Below are 18,651 nucleotides of genomic sequence, written 5' to 3'. Positions count from 1 at the left end.
AGTGAAAAATAAGACTGTGTTCTATCACCTTCAGTCTTTCTCTTCGCTCCGAGATAGGCCCTATTATTTTCCTTTATTTTTTCAAGCATGAGGGAAGTGTTAATGGATAAGACATCGGCCATTCACCCCCGAGATTTGGGAGAACCTGGATTTTGGGTCTCAGCCACAGTATGAGACTTGAATTGCCTGGGTTCGGGGGTGGGGCGCACAGTGCGGTAGAAGGGGCGGTGGTGGGAGGCGAGAAGAGAGAATAAATAACGCCCCCAGATTCTGGGTCCACAGCTGATATTTGGAAAGGCTCTGCATGAACTCACATTTGGCGTTTACCACTTCATGCGTGTGTACTTCTTTAACCTGCACCAAAAAATAGAGCCTATCTACTAATGATGGCTCAAATAAGATAACCGCTGGGCCATGAAGGGATAGAACGAACGTGCCAGCCTCCCCAGTCCGATAGCCACACAAGCACTTGTGGAAAACCAGTTCACCAAACTGCAGGACAGTGCGTGGTCAGACCTTCAGACCCTCCAGAGTCCCGCCAGGTCCTCAGCCTGGGATGATCGGGTCAGACCTGAGTGTTTCATAAACACAAAAGGAGGAGGATTTGGTCAACTCCCACCTTCCATGCTCCCTGGACCCCACAGGGACTTGACGTTTCATACCATTGCCAGGAGAAAGCCACTGCTCTGCCAGTCCTTTGTTAGTGGTGTTCTGGTCCATACGGTGCCCTGAATCCCTCTACCTGGGGTCCAGATAAGGTCAGGCCCCTCACACCCTGCCCTAGCCCGTGTGAAGAGCTCGAGAGAGGAGTAAACTCCTTGGGGCCGCTCCCCAGCCCCAGGTCTGAATTTCTAGGGGGCTCAGAAAGAAGGAAAGCACAGGCATCTTCAAGAGCAACGCTAAATGCATAGGCAGGGCAGGTCCCTGGAGGCGCCAGCCTTCTGCAAGAGAGGCAGGCTCACCCACCAGGGTCCCTAGGCGGCCGCTCTATCTGAGTGAATGCAACATGCCGGACCTCTCTGTTTTCCAGGCCAGCTGAACAAGGACGTGACCTACGCGCATCTCTACTCCTTCCTGAGCTGTCTCCAGGTGAGCTCACGCTGACTTGTTCCAAAGCTATGTTCCCACAACCAGCACTGTTCTTCTGTAATCAGTGTTTTCCTGCTCTCAGGTCAGCCCCTGCCACGGCTGGATGTCTTCCAATAAAACGCTCCGGACTCTCACTTCAGAGGTAGGGCTGTCGCAGGCCCTTTGATACTGTCTTTGATCATTCTCTCCCTGTGTTTGCTGCAGGGTTTTCACTGGGGCTGGGATTTTGGCAGGGTGATGGCCTCCAAACTGGTGAATAAAAGAAACAAACTCCCGGATGCTTGAGGAGTCAGGAGAATGCGGGGTGCCCTGTCTCCCTCCTTCTGCCTCGCTGAGTCTGTAGTTCTTGCTGGGTTTCTCGATCACTGTCTCTATGTGTGCCTGTCTCTCTTGTACACACACATGCGTGTACACGCACAAACACACACATGCCTTTGAAAGCTGGTCCTAGGCATATTTGTAGAGTCAGAGAAGTGATGAAGGTTAGGTGTACGCAGTGCTGGAATTCTCCCAAGGTAGGGGAGGACCAGCTGCCCCAGAGCCTTCCTTTCTTCTCTGAGAAAGTTTTCCACATTTCTTTCACAGATGGTAAATAATTTCTTTGTAAGGAATTTAGTAAACATTTTTTACAAGGGAAATATATTTCAATTTTTAAAAAACCTTAGAAAATGTAAAAAATCCAAAAAAAATAACAAAAATCACTCAAAATCCCACCACCCAAAACTAATATATATGTATGTCTTTCCAATATTATTTTCATAGATAGTTATTTTGGGGTTTTTGCCTACATAGTATCAGAACACACATATTGTTTTGTGCCTTCTGATGTTTATAATCATTCCTCCACATCATAATTTTTTTTTTTTTTTTTTTTTTTTTTTTTTTTTTTTGCGGTACGCGGGCCTCTCACTGTTGTGGCCTCTCCCGTTGCGGAGCACAGGCTCCGGACGCGCAGGCTCAGTGGCCATGGCTCACGGGCCCAGCCGCTCCGCAGCATGTGGGATCTTCCCAGACCGGGGCACAAACCCGTGTCCCCTGCATCGACAGGCGGACTCTCAACCACTGCGCCACCAGGGAAGCCCTCCACATTAGAATTTTGTAATCATTTTAGAAAATAGAGCGTATGAATATGCCATGATTTATTTCATCCCTTGGTGTTGGACATATGGATTGTTTCTAATTTTCCACTATGATAGATAGCGTTGTGATGAACCTTTGTATATATGAAGATGTATGTCTTTGTGTACCATGTCTATTTCCTTAAGACAAATTCCTAGGAAATTATTGGGTCAAAGAGTACGTCATGTTTAACGATTTGATCCCTATCACCAAATTGCTCTCTAGAAAGGTTAAACAGATTGACATTCTCAATCACATATCCCATGGCAATACTCTTTATTATCATGATTGTTCATCTTTTCTTTGCCAAACCCATGGGGAGAAAGTGGTATCTTAATACTTTAATTTGCACTGATTTTGTTCCTAATGAATTTTAACAGTTTTGTATGCTCGTTGGTCATTTGTGCATGGATGGAATTTAATATGCAGAGCTGCTCTCTGCTGGTGACTTGCAGTCGGGGTGGGGTGGGGACTATTGATTTCTTTGTTCTGCCTGAATTGTCTCCCTAAAGCCCAAGTCTAGGTTTCATGAAATTCTCCTTGTTTCCTTTGTATTCAGAGAGCAGAACAACTCTCCAATATGCTGAAAAAAATTGCAACCAGCCAGAAATTTACGAACTTCAATCTTTTCTACATGGATTTTGACTTCCAAGAAAGTAAGTTTTGCTTGGTTTAGGTATTGACACAAAACAGAAGCAGCGGCTACCATTTAGAGCCTACCTGGGCAAGGCGTTTGTTTACAAGCCAACAGGCAGTATATTGGGCAGGGTCGCTTCTCCCCATTCTGACGCATTAATAGCTCTGAGTATTGAAAAAAGATAAAGTGTGAGACTCTTTCTGGAAAGGTGGAAGCTTAGCATCACCTCCTTACTTCACCATTATTTTAGAATCCCTGAAGCAATAGAGCCAGTGACCAGCTGGAAACAGCTTTGGGCTGGGAGCCAACAGGTCAGTGGAATCATCTAACTTATTCTTGACAGTTTAGCAATGCCCCTCTTACGGCTGGGCTAAAGATGAGTGTGACAGGAATGAGGGGTAAGGCGGTGCCTCTCCCTGGGGCCACTGGATTACCCAAGGACTCAAAACAAGGCAGATTCCCAGACCTCACACATGATGAAACTAATGAGTCTCAAAGGGAGGACTTCAGATGCCTATGGCAAAGTGGACACACCATATCCCAGCTTTCTGGAAAGAACATTACTGCTGCTTTTCTAGCATTCTATCCAAACATTGGGGTCACTGATGAGTGGCCACAAGAAAACAGGCATGATTACTAGATTTATCCTTTACATCTTGACTCTGAAAAATTATTATCTATTGACTTTAATCCTTCCAGTCCCCTTTTCATTGCTAAGCAACTGTTATGCAAGAGAAAAGTCTCTGTTGATCGTCTGCCAGCTGAGATGATGCTAATGAAAAGCTTTGCAGTGTATGCAAAGAGTGGACGATTTCTCATACGGAGTTTATCATCTCTGTCTCCCCACCACCAACTCCCCCAGCCCAAGCATCTGGGATGAGACAGATGGCCGTCATGAATTATCAAATATTACATTAGCTGACACGTTTTGCATTGTAGACTCTAGTACTTCAATTCTGAACATCTTTTCAACAAGACTGATCTCCGTTAACTAGATTTCCTGCCTCGGTGATATATATTTCTCTCATGGGGAGAGACATTTTGATAAATAACCTGTCATTAAAATGCAGAGTTAAAGCCTCATTAATGAATTCCTGGTGTAAACAAATGCACCACCAAGTGATCTTTGATCATCACCCACCCTGAATATAGATAAAGTTTTTAAAAATATAATATTGCCTAGTATTCACTAGAGACTTTTTCATTTTCCACAGTAATCTCTAGCTCTGTCATTTATTATCTCTGGGACTGTTGGCGATTCCTTGAACATTTCTAAACCCTCCTTTCCAGACCTGGAAATGGAGACACTATATCTACATAAGAAGTCTTTGTGATGATTATGTAAAATAATGTGTAATCCTCCCAAATGCCATGCCTGGTACATAGCCAGCACCCAGGAAAGAGCACCATTCCCTCACACCCTTGCCACTCAATACATAGCTCAAAATGAGCAACATCTATACACCTGGGGACTGGTTAGAAATGCAGAGCCCCAGGCCCCACTCCTAATTAGGACATACCTAATCAGAGTCTGCATCTGTACATAATCTAGAGATGATCTATTAAAATTAAAACACACATTAAAATTTAATAAATGGGGCTCCTGTAACGCTCCAAGATTAAGAACTTAGCCATTTAGTCATCAGATTTTTACTAAGCCCTCCTGTGTGCTGCGTAGGTGCTGGGAATATAGTTGTTAACAAAACAGAACAGTCCTCTCTTCATGAAAGATACAGGGAAAAGAGCTTTCTCCTGGACCCCCATACTGGCCAGCATTCCACATGCTTGGAAACAGAGGTTCCTCAGCACGTTCTTATCCTCAGAGCAACAATAAATGCAATAAAAAAGCAAGAAGTTCAGTTAACCTGAACACTCTACATCAGCATGACAGTCGGTCGCCTTACTGAGAAACCTCCTAGGTATCGCTCCTTGTTTGGTACTTCTCATCAGCAGTTCAAGGAATTTGCTGACACTTTGTAATTCCCTGACGTTTCTTAAAAACGAAGGTCCAGTTTTGGTCCAGGGCCTTCTTCACCTTCTCCATATGAAGTTAGTCTCCACTAGAGAAGATACAGTGGGAGGGAGAGTGGAGGCAGAGGAAATGGTACTCTGGGATCTGCCTCCAGAAACATCCGATACAGCATTATGCATTTAATGGCTACGTGCTATCACGTGTGCTTCTGAGAGAGCTGGCGTTTTTATCTAGTTTTCAAGAACTGTGGTAAGGTCTTAACTTACGCCCAATGGTAGACTACTGCAAAGGGCATGCCTACCTTGAGATTTTAGCATTTTCCAGAGTAGGCAGAGGGTGCATCCACTCCCAGATCCATCTCTGTGGATAAGCTCCCCCACCTGGGCAGCTCATCACCCTGGAAATCTGCCCTAACTCATGTAGGTGAAAATGTTATTATACAAAGAGCCCAGAATTTACAACCAGATAGACCTGTATTCCTATCTCAACTCAGACATAGAAGAGCTGTGTAACCTCGAGCAAATGAAATAACCGTTCAAGATTAGTTTCCTTTTGTGCCCGGTAGCAGTAACTAAACCGTGGGCTCTATGGAAGGGTAGAGACAGTGCTTGTCATGTAGTAAGGACTCCGATACCTGTTAGCTGACACCCTCCCATCACCACCACCATCACTGTATGTAAAGCACCTGCTACATTCTTCCAGGGCTTATGATAGATGGATAATAAATGTTTATTCTTTTTCAGTGTCTAACCCTCCCCATCACCAACTGAGCCTGTGCATCACTTTGAGTTCCTCACAGGAAGCTATGCTAGAAATGCATCTCCTTATCACAGTTTCCTTTTATCAGAAATTAAAAACCCTATAGAGTCACTGATTAAATCTGCAGTCTCACTAGTCACATGAAAATCTCTGCTCTCATTTCTATACTGTATTTGAGCTATTGCATCACAAATATCACTTTTCATATGAGATTTGCAATTTTATACCCTGTGACAGAGCAAATGACAGTTGAGGGTCCCTGTCCCTTGAGAGTAGACGCGAGACCTATCTGTTCTCTACTCTGACAGCCTCAGTCCAGCACCAAGAGATGACTGCTCACCTCAGAGACTTTTTTCTCTTGCTGACTCATCCTCCAACTGGTTATGAGCTAAACAGAGGCAGCAATTTTTTTTCCCTTCAGGAAATGCCAGCTTGAGCAGGTGATATCCTTTTTCTTCATCTCCACCACACCTCCCATACAGAGGAAGCAGCATGCCACTTGGCTGACAAGGCCATTTTTTCACTGACACTTCACATATACCACCAGCTCCCCTCAGCTTCTAAGACAACTCAGTTAGAGTTTTGGTTCTTAGCTCCCCTCCCCTCAAGTGTACATTTGTCAAAATGACCAGTGACTTCATAGTGCTGACCAGAATTCAGATTTCTCTTTTTAAATATCTGCTAATCATCAAGGAGCTACCAAATGTTCTATGAAACGCCTGTGATTTCTATTGCATCTCTGAAAAACCGGTCATCAGCAGAGCTTCTTTGACTTTACAAATAAAGGAAGTACATTACGTACCAAATCCAAAGAGATCACTCACGATCTTTCAAGAGCTTTAATTCAAGTGTTCCAAAGAACAAACGGCGATTTATTTGCCTATTTTTAATTATGGCCCCAGGCAGGAAGGGAACTGACCAATCTACCATAATAACCTGCTTGGACCACCCAGTCTAAATCAGGGAAGAAGTAGAGACCACTGTCTGGTATTGCATTTATTCTAAGAAAGCAAAATTTCACCCTGAGATAATCAAACTAAAAAGGGTCACTCTGTCTAGCACTCGTCATAATACAGGTAAGACCTTAAACTCTTGCCTGTGAGTTACTGACTCTTCCTGTAAGTGTTATAATTCTTATGTCTACAGATATTCAGTGACTGGTAAGCCTCAGAGACACAATAATCATATGAGAAAATATCCTACGTTATGGGATCAAACCTCCAAGGGGAGTAGAAGGAATCACCATTCCTTCTCACTTTGAAAAATAGTCACTAATTCTGATGACTAAGTTATGTCCATCTGTTCCATGAAGTATAATATCTATCACCACCTCTCCCTTTCTCTAAGGGCCATAATTTTTAGTTTGGTAGTTAGTAATGCACATAAAATTCAAATCAAAATGGAAACAGCCTAGACTAACTTTAAGTCTCGTTAAGACTAGCATTGAATCACACTAGAGGAAACACGGGTATGAGAAAGTCTGGTGTTTTTAATATGGAGCTCTTAACAAACATTCCTCTCCAGGAACACGAGCTTGGCTTAAACCGTGTTTCATTTATAAGCTCAAATTTGCTTTCCACTGTCGATTTTCCAGATCTCCGGATCACTGTAATTCCTTTCTGAACATTCTCTTGGCCAGGGAAGGCACAAGTTTAGATTCAATTCGTTACTCAACCTTCTCGGCAAATGTGAAGAGTCTAAAAGTGTTATGAGGAACTTCCTACCCCCGCTGGGTCAGAGGATGTGTGAGTGGTCCAGGTCAGGCCCACGGCTTGCTGTCTATCTCTTTAATACAACCCTTTCTCAGGTCTTGACTGGGCTTGGTTCCCATTGTCCAACAGGCCTGGGAATTACTTAACATCTGATTGAGATTTTCTTTCATTCTTTCTTTTCTTCCTCCTTTTAACATTTGTATAGCATAAGGTGAAACCAAACTGAAAATAAGGGAGAAGCAGGAGAAAGAATTGAAAAGTTCATTGAGGATTTACGTGAAGGAAGCGAGGTCACCTCTGAAGTCACAGAGGAGCTTAGGAGGCTGACATCTTGCCTGGGCTGGACCTTTCTGCATCAGTGTTGATTTCTGTATTAGACACCCTGTGGGGCTGCAAAGTAGAGATGAGACAAATAGTACAAAAGAACAAAAAGCGCTGAGGGGGCTCAGTGGGGGTGACATTGACTTTGTATTTGAAGAAACCCTTCCAATGCCTGGTGCTCCATTAAGGGTAATTGGTTGGATGTTCAGATTGGAAATGGCTCAGAGAGAGAATCAGCATAAAGTTAGAAAGTAGAACAGCAGGACCCAAAAAACAAGTAGGAAAGTGACCCATTGTCTCCCGACCAAGGGGGAGAAAGAAGAGTCTGAACCAAGCATGGGGAACGCATGACAGGTGAGCCAGGATGAGCAGGGCTGGGCTGGGGCAGCATGGTACACCCGGAAAGACAGGAGGGACCCACAGGTGCTTCAAAGTGTCAGACCCAGAGGGGAAGGGGAAGCACCCACAATTGAACCTGAAGCAGAAAATCCGGTTCCGAGGTCATGCCTAAAAAACAGGACAGCCAGGTAAACTGAAGCTAGAGCCAGGCAAGCTTCCCCAAGGCTCTGTCTTTCACGGGGTACCTAGGGCCAATGGCAGGAAACTGTGAGGTCTGCAAGCTGGTTCAGCAGAAGGAATAAGCCTTCATAAGGGTCAGTGTGGTTTCAGTAGCATTGTAATTCTGAGCTTCCTATCAGAAGAGCAGATACATACCATTCCTTCAGAGAGATACACGGTTTACCAGCATGAAGCAATCTCTCCCTTGTGACCACAAGTGGAGGACACAGTGGACAATATCCTTGATTGGAGATTCACAAGAAATGCAAAGGCCACTTTCCATTAGCTGCTGCTTCTAGCAACCTCCAGTAAAACCCAGGCATAAAGCATAAGAGAGTGGCTCAGTGGTGGCCGTTCTGGCAGGGACAAAGCCAACAGGAATTGGTGATCCAGTATAGGACTCCAAAGCACCAGCAGGAATTGTTTCCTGTGCTCTGAGAAGGACAGCAGTATTTAAAGCCCCTCTGGGGACAAGAATTGGGTAGCAAGTGTGGACGGCCTGGCGTGATATTAGGACTAATTACAAAAGCAGCATAGTATTGATTCAGCTCTGGGAAAGTCCAGCTTCTCTCACCCAGTTAAAGCCCCTAATAGCATTTCCATTCCTTCCCTTGGGGCAAAAGAGAGATAAACAAAGAGGGCAAGAGGGAACATCTCCCTGCCCTTGAGTTTTTGTGAAGTGAAGAGGAAAGAACTAGAGGAATCTCAGCTGTGCCGGCTCCCCTCTCTGGACACCAGGGAATGAGGACATGGGCTACACTGGGAGTGGTTCGTTTCACATTTTTCTCTCTGGAGGCTGTCTAGGGACTTGAAGTTTCCTTGAGGAGTTCTTATTGACTGTATGATATTATAATGTAGAGTTCATTATGCCTTTGCCTTGGAGCGACTGACATTCCTGGTCTCACCCCTGTTGAAGGACAGTATTATTGCTGTTCATCATTTTGGGGCTCATAACGTTTTCTCTGTAGCCATACTCACTCTAAATGTGATGTCCAGATCATTTTAGGTAATTATATTTCTGACAAACTGTGAGTTTTAATGATGATTGCTTGACATATGCAGGCAGTGTCTGGAAATGGCAGCCAATGAAAGGAGATGTTAACAAAATGCTTAATATTTTCCTCCTACCCCTGAAATTCTGTCCTCCTGGCCACTGAGAAATGAGATGGACTTAAATCGATGTCGAATATTTTCCAGCCCACCCTTCCCCACCACCCTCCTCACTCTACAAACCACATTCATCCAACACTCTCACACATTTGTCTTCCTGAGTTAGAGAAAAAATAGTGACACAATGGAAAGATTATTTCTGTTCAGAAAGCCCCCGGCAGAGGCAGACGTGGCTGGGTAAGCATGGGCCCAGGAGGAGCCTACTTCACAGCCCTTGCTCTTGGGTGTTAACTGTTGCTCAGGAAAGCATGTCTCTAACCCTCTGTGTGTGTATGTGTGTGTGTGTGTGCACGCCCCGCAGTCACGGAGGAGTGGCAGAAGAGCGGAGGGCAGCCCTGGCAGCTCATTGAACCCGTGGATGGATTCCACCCTAATGAGGTAAGTGCAGTCACACGATGGTTGCTGAGGGCAGTCTGTTACGTTATCTTTGTAATATAATTATGCACACATGCATTCGTTTTTATCCTATTTTATTCCAGAAAGAATTTGAGGTGATGTGCACACATGTGTAAGATAGAAGATAAATAAATATAAATTAAATTGATAAAATATAAATAAAATAATAAAGTGAAAATCAGAGTAAAAAGAAAATAAGGTAGAAATGATACCTGAATTCCTGACTTAATGTCTACAATTCACAACGTGTCCCAGGAAGTTCTAAGAAACAGCCTGCAAGGGCCCACAAAATCAGCTCCACGCTTCCTACGCGGCTGATGCAAAGAAGGGCATAAGTCATAGCCTTAAGAAGATAAAAAATAAATTAAGTACTCAAAAAAAAAAATCAGAAGGACTCCTGGAAGTGAGCCCTGTGAGAAATTTCTTCTATGGATCCTTCTAGAAAAAAAGGAGAACCATACAAGAGGAGAACAGTGTCCCTAGCACTATCCTGCAGTAAGAGCTGTTTCTCATTTAGAATTCCGAGGAACAATCTGGAAAGTAGTTCTACTCTGGCCTCTTCACAGAGCAAGGGGAGCTAGACGGTGGGATTCTGTCCCCTCTCCCTCCCCCGTCCATTGTCCTGGCTGCAGCCAGGGAAGTTCCACTTTTATCTGTTCTACCTACTGGACTTGCTCACGATATTTCTTTGTATAAAAAATAGAAAAAGAAGTGGGGGAGTAGCTCTGCTGCTTCTAACATTTTGAAAGCCAGTCCCCTGCAAGAGGGATGGGCCATTTACCCACAGGCAATCCTCTGTGGCTCTCGTCTTTCTGATGCGGCCTTTGTGGCATTGACAAGGGTCCAAATGTGAGAAGCACTCCTTGTAGCCTTGATCTCCATGGCCAGCCAGGCCACAGGGAGGGCTGATCATCCCCTAAGAAGCATGAAAGGAATCATAGTCCTCCCTCCCCCTGAGCTCTAGGTGCCATGAATACCCATGGGCAGGGCTAAGAACTGCCTCAAAAGAAAAGGAAGAGGGACTTCCCTGGTGGTGCAGAGGTTAAGAATCCGCCTGCCAATGCAGGGGACACGGGTTCGAGCCCTGGTCCAGGAAGATCCCACATGTCGCGGAGCAACTAAGCCTGTGAGCCACAACTACTGAGCCTGCGCTCTAGAGCCTGCGAGCCACAACTACTGAGCCCACGTGCCACAACTACTGAAGCCCGAGCACCTAGAGCCCATGCTCCGCAACAAGAGAAGCCACCGCAATGAAGAGTAGCCCCCGCTCGCCACAACGAGAGAAAGCCCGCATGCAGCAACGAAGACCCAATGCAGCCAAAAATAAAAATTAATTAATTAATTAACTAAAAAGAAAAGGACGAGTGCCATTCCACGATCAGATGGGTGGACAGTAGAGTCTCAGAGATGCTGGGTAAATTTTAAAGTGAGTATTAAATGCGCATACTGTGTTAAGTAACAACAACCCAAACGATCTAAGTAATGCGCCTCAGAATATCTGTTTCCTGTGTATCACGTGGATGGGTTGATCCAAGAGAACTATTGGCTAGAAGCTGGTTAAATATTAGAGTTTGCCCCCCCACCAAAAAAAAAAAAATGATGTCTTTGGTTTTAGAATAGTTAATGTGGAGACCTGCTTTCTGGCAATAATTAGGTAGTAGTTCTTGTCATTCTTTGGACATTACAGAATTTTGCCCTTCTGATTCTACAGAGAATGGGGACAAGAGGAGACGGTCAGAGAGGGAGCAATGAGGAACAAACTAAAAAGAAGAGGGTCAAAGACAGCTTTGTTGTATCCCTCGGGACATATTTGTCTGATCTATCAAAAGACAGTTCTGTCCCTGACTCTTAAAATAGTATTAGGGTTAGAGGTCTGTCAAATTGGGGCTCTTCCTTGCACTCAAACAGCTTCGCCGTTAACTTATTGTTGAGAACAGAGTCAAAAGCTGAGGGGCTTCCCTGGTGGCTCAGTGGTTGAGAGTCCACCTGCCGATACAGGGGACACGGGTTCGTGCCCCGGTCCAGGAAGATCCCACATGCCGCGGAGCGGCTGGGCCCGTGAACCATGGCCACTGAGCCTGCGCGTCCGGAGCCTGTGCTCCGCAACGGGAGAGGCCACAGCAGTGAGAGGCCCGCGTACCGGAAAAAAAAAAAGCTGAAAATCGGTGTGTCATAATCTTACGTTATTCCTGAGAGATTTGTTCACATGCTGAGAGTGGGTGATAGAGTGGGCAACAGTGGCGGAGCCACATCTAAAGTGGCTGACAATGGATAGATATGCCTAAAACCTGCCTAGTTATCATGTATGTTGAGCTGAGCAGTCTAGATGGCAAATTCCCATCCTAGAATGTCTATTGAGTGCCTATGCGGTATCAAACACAGTGAGAAGGGTGAACAGGAAACCACCCCTGCCGGTTAAGGAGATTATAGGGTAGAGTGGGAGAATGACAAATAAACAGATAATTAAATGTAAAAAGTAGTCAATGCCTCCAACTGTGCAAGCACAGATGCTGTGGGAGCATTATGGGGGACGGAATGGGAGAGAGGGGTGCAAGAAAAGAGTTTCAGAGGAGGGAACTCAGAACTAAGACCATGAACTAGCCAAGTGAAAGGAAGAGGGGAGGGACTGCAGAAAGTGTTGAGCTGAGGAAAGTGCAAGGGCAAGGACCTGAATACGAAAGGAAGCATGGCACATTGGAGGTAATAAAAGTGCTTCAGTGTGGCTGGGACATAGAACACGAGAGTGGAGTGGAGAGAGAAGGAGCAAGAGAGATATTCAGGGACAGGTCACATAAGGTCTGAATAGGGTTCAACCTTTTCAACTGTGGAGAACAGAGAGCCGTTGATGATTTTTCAGCAAGAGGGAAAAATACCTAGACTTGTTCTCTGAAAGGATACCTGTGGAAGCAGCATGAAGAATGGTTTGGTCTAGCAGGGGTGTGGACACTCCTGTGCACAAGAGGGTGATGGCCTGAACAGAGGTAGTGAGGAGAAAGAAAGGCCTGTATTGGAGAGATTCGGATAGTTGAATCAACAGAACATGGTCATTTATTGAATGTCGAGGTGAAAGAGAAAGAGATGCTGAGCATTACACTTCTTTTGTGACTTGGGAAACCGGATAGATGATTTCATTGACTGCTGAGGTCAAGAACACCTTTAGGGGGATAGGGTGGTTTGAGGACGAGTTTGGTACATGTTGGATTTAAAGAGCCTCTAGGATGTCCAAATGGGGATGTCCCTGCAGCAGATAATATACGAGCTTAGAGCTCAGGAAGGGATCTGAGCTGGAGATACAGATGTGAGCACCATCAGGACGGGGTTGTGACTTGAAGCCTTGAAGAGGGGCCGCTGGCTGTCCCTGCGTACTCGCCTCCCGATGGTGTGCCCTACAGCAGAAGCAGTGTGAGGGGATCCTTCTAGACCATGGGGCAGCTATGGGGGTCCACATCTTTTCCATCTTGAAAGAGTCAGACGGGCAAGGCTGAGTCTCAGGGCCTCATCCTTATGGCACAGACATAATACCAACCAAAAGAGTAGACTCGGACCTTTTTCAAGTGCCCCCTCACCAATCCTGTACATCTGAGCAAAAATAGTTGATACCGGCCCCTCACCACCAAGGGGTGAGCAGGCTGTATTTTATTGGCCTGTTTCTTCCTAAAACCCTGCTAGAGAAGCAGGGGAGAGTGCGTAACCACTATTGATTCAACTGCTCCAGTTGAATGGGCTATGTTGAACAGCCCATTGAAAAATATGGGCTATGTTGAACAGTTCAAATTTATGATTGATAGATATTAATTTTTGAGCCAGATTATATTCACCATCTAAATTCTTTACTTATATTTTAATGGAAAATAAATAAGCATATAAAAATTCCTGTACATCAATAGACTGAGAACCACTTTACTTTTTCATCTCATTTCCAAAATGTAGAACCAGAATTTTAAGAAATATATATAATGCTAGACTTGCTGATTGATTGGATTTGGTGGGTGGGAGTGAGACGACTCACAGGATTCGACAACTGGATGAAGGGAGGTGAAAATAAAAAGTCAAGGAACTCAGAAGAAGGAGCAGATTTGAACATTCTGAATTTGGGGTGCCTGCACAGTGTCCAGCCATTAGATCGTATTTATGGGTGCTGATCTCAGGAGACACAGGTTTGGGAATCACCAGCTTCTAGCTGAGAGCAGGAGACACTGGCAGGGATGAGATTGGCCCAAGGGATCAAGTTATGAAGAAAAATAAAGATCAAAGAGAATTAAGACTGAGAAGGTATTTTAGTTATCTATTGTTGCATAGCAAATGACTTAAAAACCACACACATTCCTTTTTCTTTTTAACTTTTTATTTTTTATTGGAGTATAGCCAATTAACAATGTTGTGACAGTTTCAGATGCACAGCAAAGGGACTCAGCCATACATATACATGTATCCTTTCTCCCTCAGACTCCCCTCCCATCCAGGCTGCCGCATAACATTGAGCAGAGTTCCCTGTGCTATACAGTAGGTCCTTGTTGGTTATCCTTTTTAAATATAGTAGTGTGTACATGTCAATCCCTAACTCCCTAGCTATCCCTTCCCCCCACCCCCACCCCGGTAACCATAGCTTTGTTCTCTAAGTCTGTGAGTCTGTTTCTGTTTGTAAATATGTTCATTTGTATCATTTCTTTTTAGATTCCACATATAAGCGATATCATACGATATTTCTCTTTCTTGTCTGACTTACTTTGCTCAGTATGGCAATCTCTAGGTCCACCCATGTTGCTGCAAATGGCATTATTTCATTCTTTTTAATGGCTGAGTAGTATTCCATTGTATATGTGCCACATCTTCTTTATCCATTCCTCTGTCGATGGACGTTTAGGCTGCTTCCATGTTTTGGCTATTGTAAACAGCACTGCAGTGAACATTGGGGTGCGTGTATCCTTTCAGACCATGTTTCTCTCCAGATATATGCCCAGGAGTGGCATTGCAGGTTATGGTAGCTCTATTTTTAGTTTGCTATGGAACCTCCATACTGTTCTCCATAATGGCTGTACCAATTTACATTCCCATCAATAGTGTAGGAGACACATTTCTTGTGGTTTTTTGGGGTTTTTTTTTCTTGCAGTACGCGGGCCTCTCACTGTTGTGGCCTCTCCCGTTGCGGAGCACAGGCTCCGGATGTGCAGGCTCAGCGGCCATGGCTCATGGGCCCAGCCACTCCACGGCATGTGGGATCTTCCCGGACCTGGGCAAGAACCCGTGTCCCCTGCATCGGCAGGTGGACTCCCAAGCACTGCACCACCAGAGAAGCCCTGGAGACACATTTCTTATCTCACAGTTTCTGTGGCCAGGAATCCAGACACAGATTAGCTGGGTATCCTGCTCCACTGACTCTCCCAAGTTGCCATCAAGGCGTCTGCCAGGGCTGGGTCTCATCGGAAGGCTTGACTTGGAAGCTCACATTTGTTAGCAGAACGTAGTTCCTTGAGACCTGTTGAACTGAGAGTCTCAGTTCCTAATCAGTTGTTGCTCAGAGGCCACCTGAGCAACCTGCTTCATCAATGGGTGCAAAATGGCAACAGAGAGAGTCTGCCAGTTATGTCAGTCACTACTGTACGTAACCTAATCACAGAGTAACGCTCCATCACCTGTGCCATATTTTAGAAGTTAAAAGCAAGTTACAAGTCCTACCACACTCAAAGGAGAGGGATGACGCAGGTGTGACTACCACAAAGTGGGAACCATTGCCCATCTCCGCAGGACCCGCTGGAAAGAAGTCCTAAGAGATCGCTAGATGCTCCAGAGAGAGCAGGTGCGTCCGAGAGTTGGGAATAGCAGTCAAACTGCCGACAAAATGCAAAGAAAGTTTTTCTTAGAAAAGAAATGTCATTGCAAAGACCCGAGACCCAGATTTGTGACCTGTTGAAGCTGTAGCAATTCTATCTGTTTAAACACCCACTTTTTAACATCTTTGCAAAGTTAAGTATCTGAAAAGGTACGTAAAAGATCTCTGGGCCTAAAATCAGACAATAGTAAACAGAAAACGTTGCAAGAGCCACGAACATACATCAAGTCTGCTTTCCTTGGCTATGCTGAGACCACCCGGCTAAACATTCCTAACACCTCCTGCCTTAGAAGCTTCGCGCAACAAAGCTCTCTGCAAAACAGCCTCCTCTCCTCTCCTCATGGAAGTAGCAACTCAAACCAATCCTCTTAAAACTCTTCCTACAGGCAGTGAATTTTCCATGACATCAATCCCCTCTTCTTTCTTGAGACCTGACCCTTATACACTGCTGGTGGCAGACATCAGATATATAATCAGTGGATTGGCTTTAAATAAGTTAACAGTCTCTAGGTCTTTATTTGTCTCAACATGTAAGCCCCTGGGACCCAAGGTCGTTGACAGACTGGTGCAGCCCCTCCTCAAAAAACGCAGTTAAGCTGGCAGTGGGGAGAGAGAGGAGGGAGGGCCTCCTGGGCCAGGGAACCCTCAAATAACAGTCACTTAGGCTGGCCCTCCCAGGCATCAGGGACCATGTTTGTTTAGTTTGCTTTATACACCAACTGGCAAGCAGTGGTTTTGGTGGTGGCAGCCTGAACCAGCACAGACAGGCTCGAGCTGGAAATGTAACATTTTTCCTTAAATGTTTTTAAATACCTCTTACACCACTGTCATGTTGTAAGTTTACAAATGTAAAATTAATTGGGACCAAAAGTAACCAGGTCCAATAGACTGTGTTTCTGGACAGATTAAGAGGCCAGAGAAGTAAAACTGTGCCTTCCCTGTGGTGAGGGCTTCCCTGCAGGTGTTTAAAAGCAATCTTACAAGACAGCCTGGAATTGTTCTCCCTTCAAGAAAAATAAGTTCACAGTAGATTTTTTACTTTGGTCTGGTAGAAGCCCAGAGTTAAATTTAGCAAGAGTTCAACTTAAAAGGTATCAGTCATGCTAAGTTGTTGGTGAAATCTATATACTCTTGCTCTGGATTGCATTTATTCTTTAAAAATATTACAAAAATGTAGTTACTGGTCAGGGTTTGTTTTTATGATTGTCTTACTAAAGAGTTCCATTTTTGTAGCAAAATACATACAGTTAGCTTACAAAGCGGGAATGTGGAGGAATCACAGATGATGTCCAGCTATGACCACTGCTGGGCTTCTATCATGTCTGGATATGCGAGCAGATCATGAGCATGTGGGCTGGATCTGACATGGTATATTTTCTTGGAGGACCCGGTACTCTCCTGGTGAAGAACTCATCATAAATAAAAATGTGGTTAGGCAAAGAAGCGTGGCGCAATTTTAAATTGTCATTAGAAGGGAGAGAAATTCTAGAAGCCATATGGTGGCTGTCACCAAGGGCTGAATGAAGAAATGGCACCAGGTCCCTACCCTCCAACTCCCCTCTCTGTGGACTCATGCCTGAATCCTAGGGAGATCAGGGGCTGCAAGTAAAAACTGAAAAAGCTGCTTCACCAAAAACTTATATGACAATGGAGTGTTAAGTTGCCCTACTTTGTCACCCCTTCTATGAGAGTTTCAAAGAGAAAACTTCACAGTGGACCAATGACCATCACATGGTTTTGCCACCATGAGGGCTTCTGAGTAGCAGCAGTAGACAGATGGGTGGGTGGCAATGCCCCACAGAAGCACTGGAGCTGCAGGGATGCCTGCAGAACAGCACCAGTGCCCATCGGATGTGGACTTACCCAGAGGATGGGCCACACCTGCTAGAACTGAGTGGCACCTAGACAAAAGCAGCACCGCCAATGTGGCAACCATCTGGGCTCTGCAGGTGGGGCCCTGCAAGAGCTCAGGCAGCTGAATCAACTGCAAAGGAAGAGACAGGGAAGGGCCTAACCCTGTTAACCAGAATATTCCACTTAACCAGAACTCCACATTCCCTAGCGTTCTGCTGGACCAGATTTCTTTCCGTGCGCATGTCTAGTAGGTTTAGTAAATGAGGCAGCCTGTGAACCCCTCCTGGGCTGCAGATGTTGGGCACACTGGCAACAGGAAACTGTCTCCGCCCCTGTCCGGAGGACAAATGTTAGGGAGATGTGTGCGAAAAAAATGCATTGATGAAATAAATTAGCTTGCACGTATCTGATGGAATATCATGCCGCAAATAAAAACGATACAGATCTACTTTTAGTGGCAAAGAAATATGTTTGTAATATAGAGCAAAGTAAATAAAAAGCAGATTAGAGATTGTTGCGATGATTACTCAACTGAATGCATTTGTCAACACTCATGGAACTGTTTACCAAAAAGAGTTCATTTTACTGTGTGTGAATTATACCTCCAAAAGAGCAGATTATAAAACATTTACAGAGGGATCAAATGTATGTATGTGTGCATGTGTGTGTGCCTCAGAAAGGCTCAATGTTAACAGTGACTATCTCTATTATAATTAAGATAAATTTTATTCTGTTTTTCTTTTTGCTTAATTGTCCTTTAATTTTTTCCCAAATGAATAGATATTGCTTTAACATTTTTAATTGTGAAAAGGGAAGCACAAAACATATTTGTGTTCAAGGAACACCTCGCTTGGAGTAATGAGGATGACTGGGCCTTGCCCTGTGCAGAGCATCATGGGAGTTACAAGAGGAGGTTGGTTATGAGAAGCTCACAACAGGTGCTCAGTAAATGTTTCTCAGACGAATGAATAATTATAGTAGGTCATTTTATCACAAGTATCTAGTTTAATAGTAACAATACCATTCTCATTTTAGATCCAAAATATTGGCAATGCACACATGAATATTTTAGTCTCCATTAGAGTGATAGCCAACTAATTGCTTTCAAACCAAATAGTTACCACATGCTCAAATCTCAGCTCTTTTACTTTAACTTTCCTCTGCTTATCCTTACCCCCATCTCCTCCTTTATTAATTCACATTGGGAAATAAATGACCACAAATGAATTGATAC

At 44.5% G+C, this 18,651-nt stretch overlaps 1 protein-coding gene across 1 annotated transcript in view; it reads left to right on the top strand.

Annotated features, from left to right (window-relative positions):
* AOAH (acyloxyacyl hydrolase) overlaps positions 1 to 18,651 on the top strand; it is a 170,942-nt gene that overhangs the window by 149,941 nt on the left and 2,350 nt on the right. Inside the window, exons 17-20 of the mRNA XM_060019946.1 lie at positions 1,031 to 1,089; positions 1,172 to 1,231; positions 2,768 to 2,864; positions 9,639 to 9,715. Coding sequence (XP_059875929.1) covers positions 1,031 to 1,089; positions 1,172 to 1,231; positions 2,768 to 2,864; positions 9,639 to 9,715 — 293 coding nt within the window. The remainder of the gene's footprint in view (positions 1 to 1,030; positions 1,090 to 1,171; positions 1,232 to 2,767; positions 2,865 to 9,638; positions 9,716 to 18,651) is intronic.

This window comes from Delphinus delphis, chromosome 9, assembly GCF_949987515.2.
Source record: "Delphinus delphis chromosome 9, mDelDel1.2, whole genome shotgun sequence".
In the NCBI taxonomy this organism is placed as follows: domain Eukaryota; kingdom Metazoa; phylum Chordata; class Mammalia; order Artiodactyla; family Delphinidae; genus Delphinus; species Delphinus delphis.
Note: the sequence above shows the minus strand (reverse complement) of the source record. Positions and strands in the feature narration are given on the sequence as shown.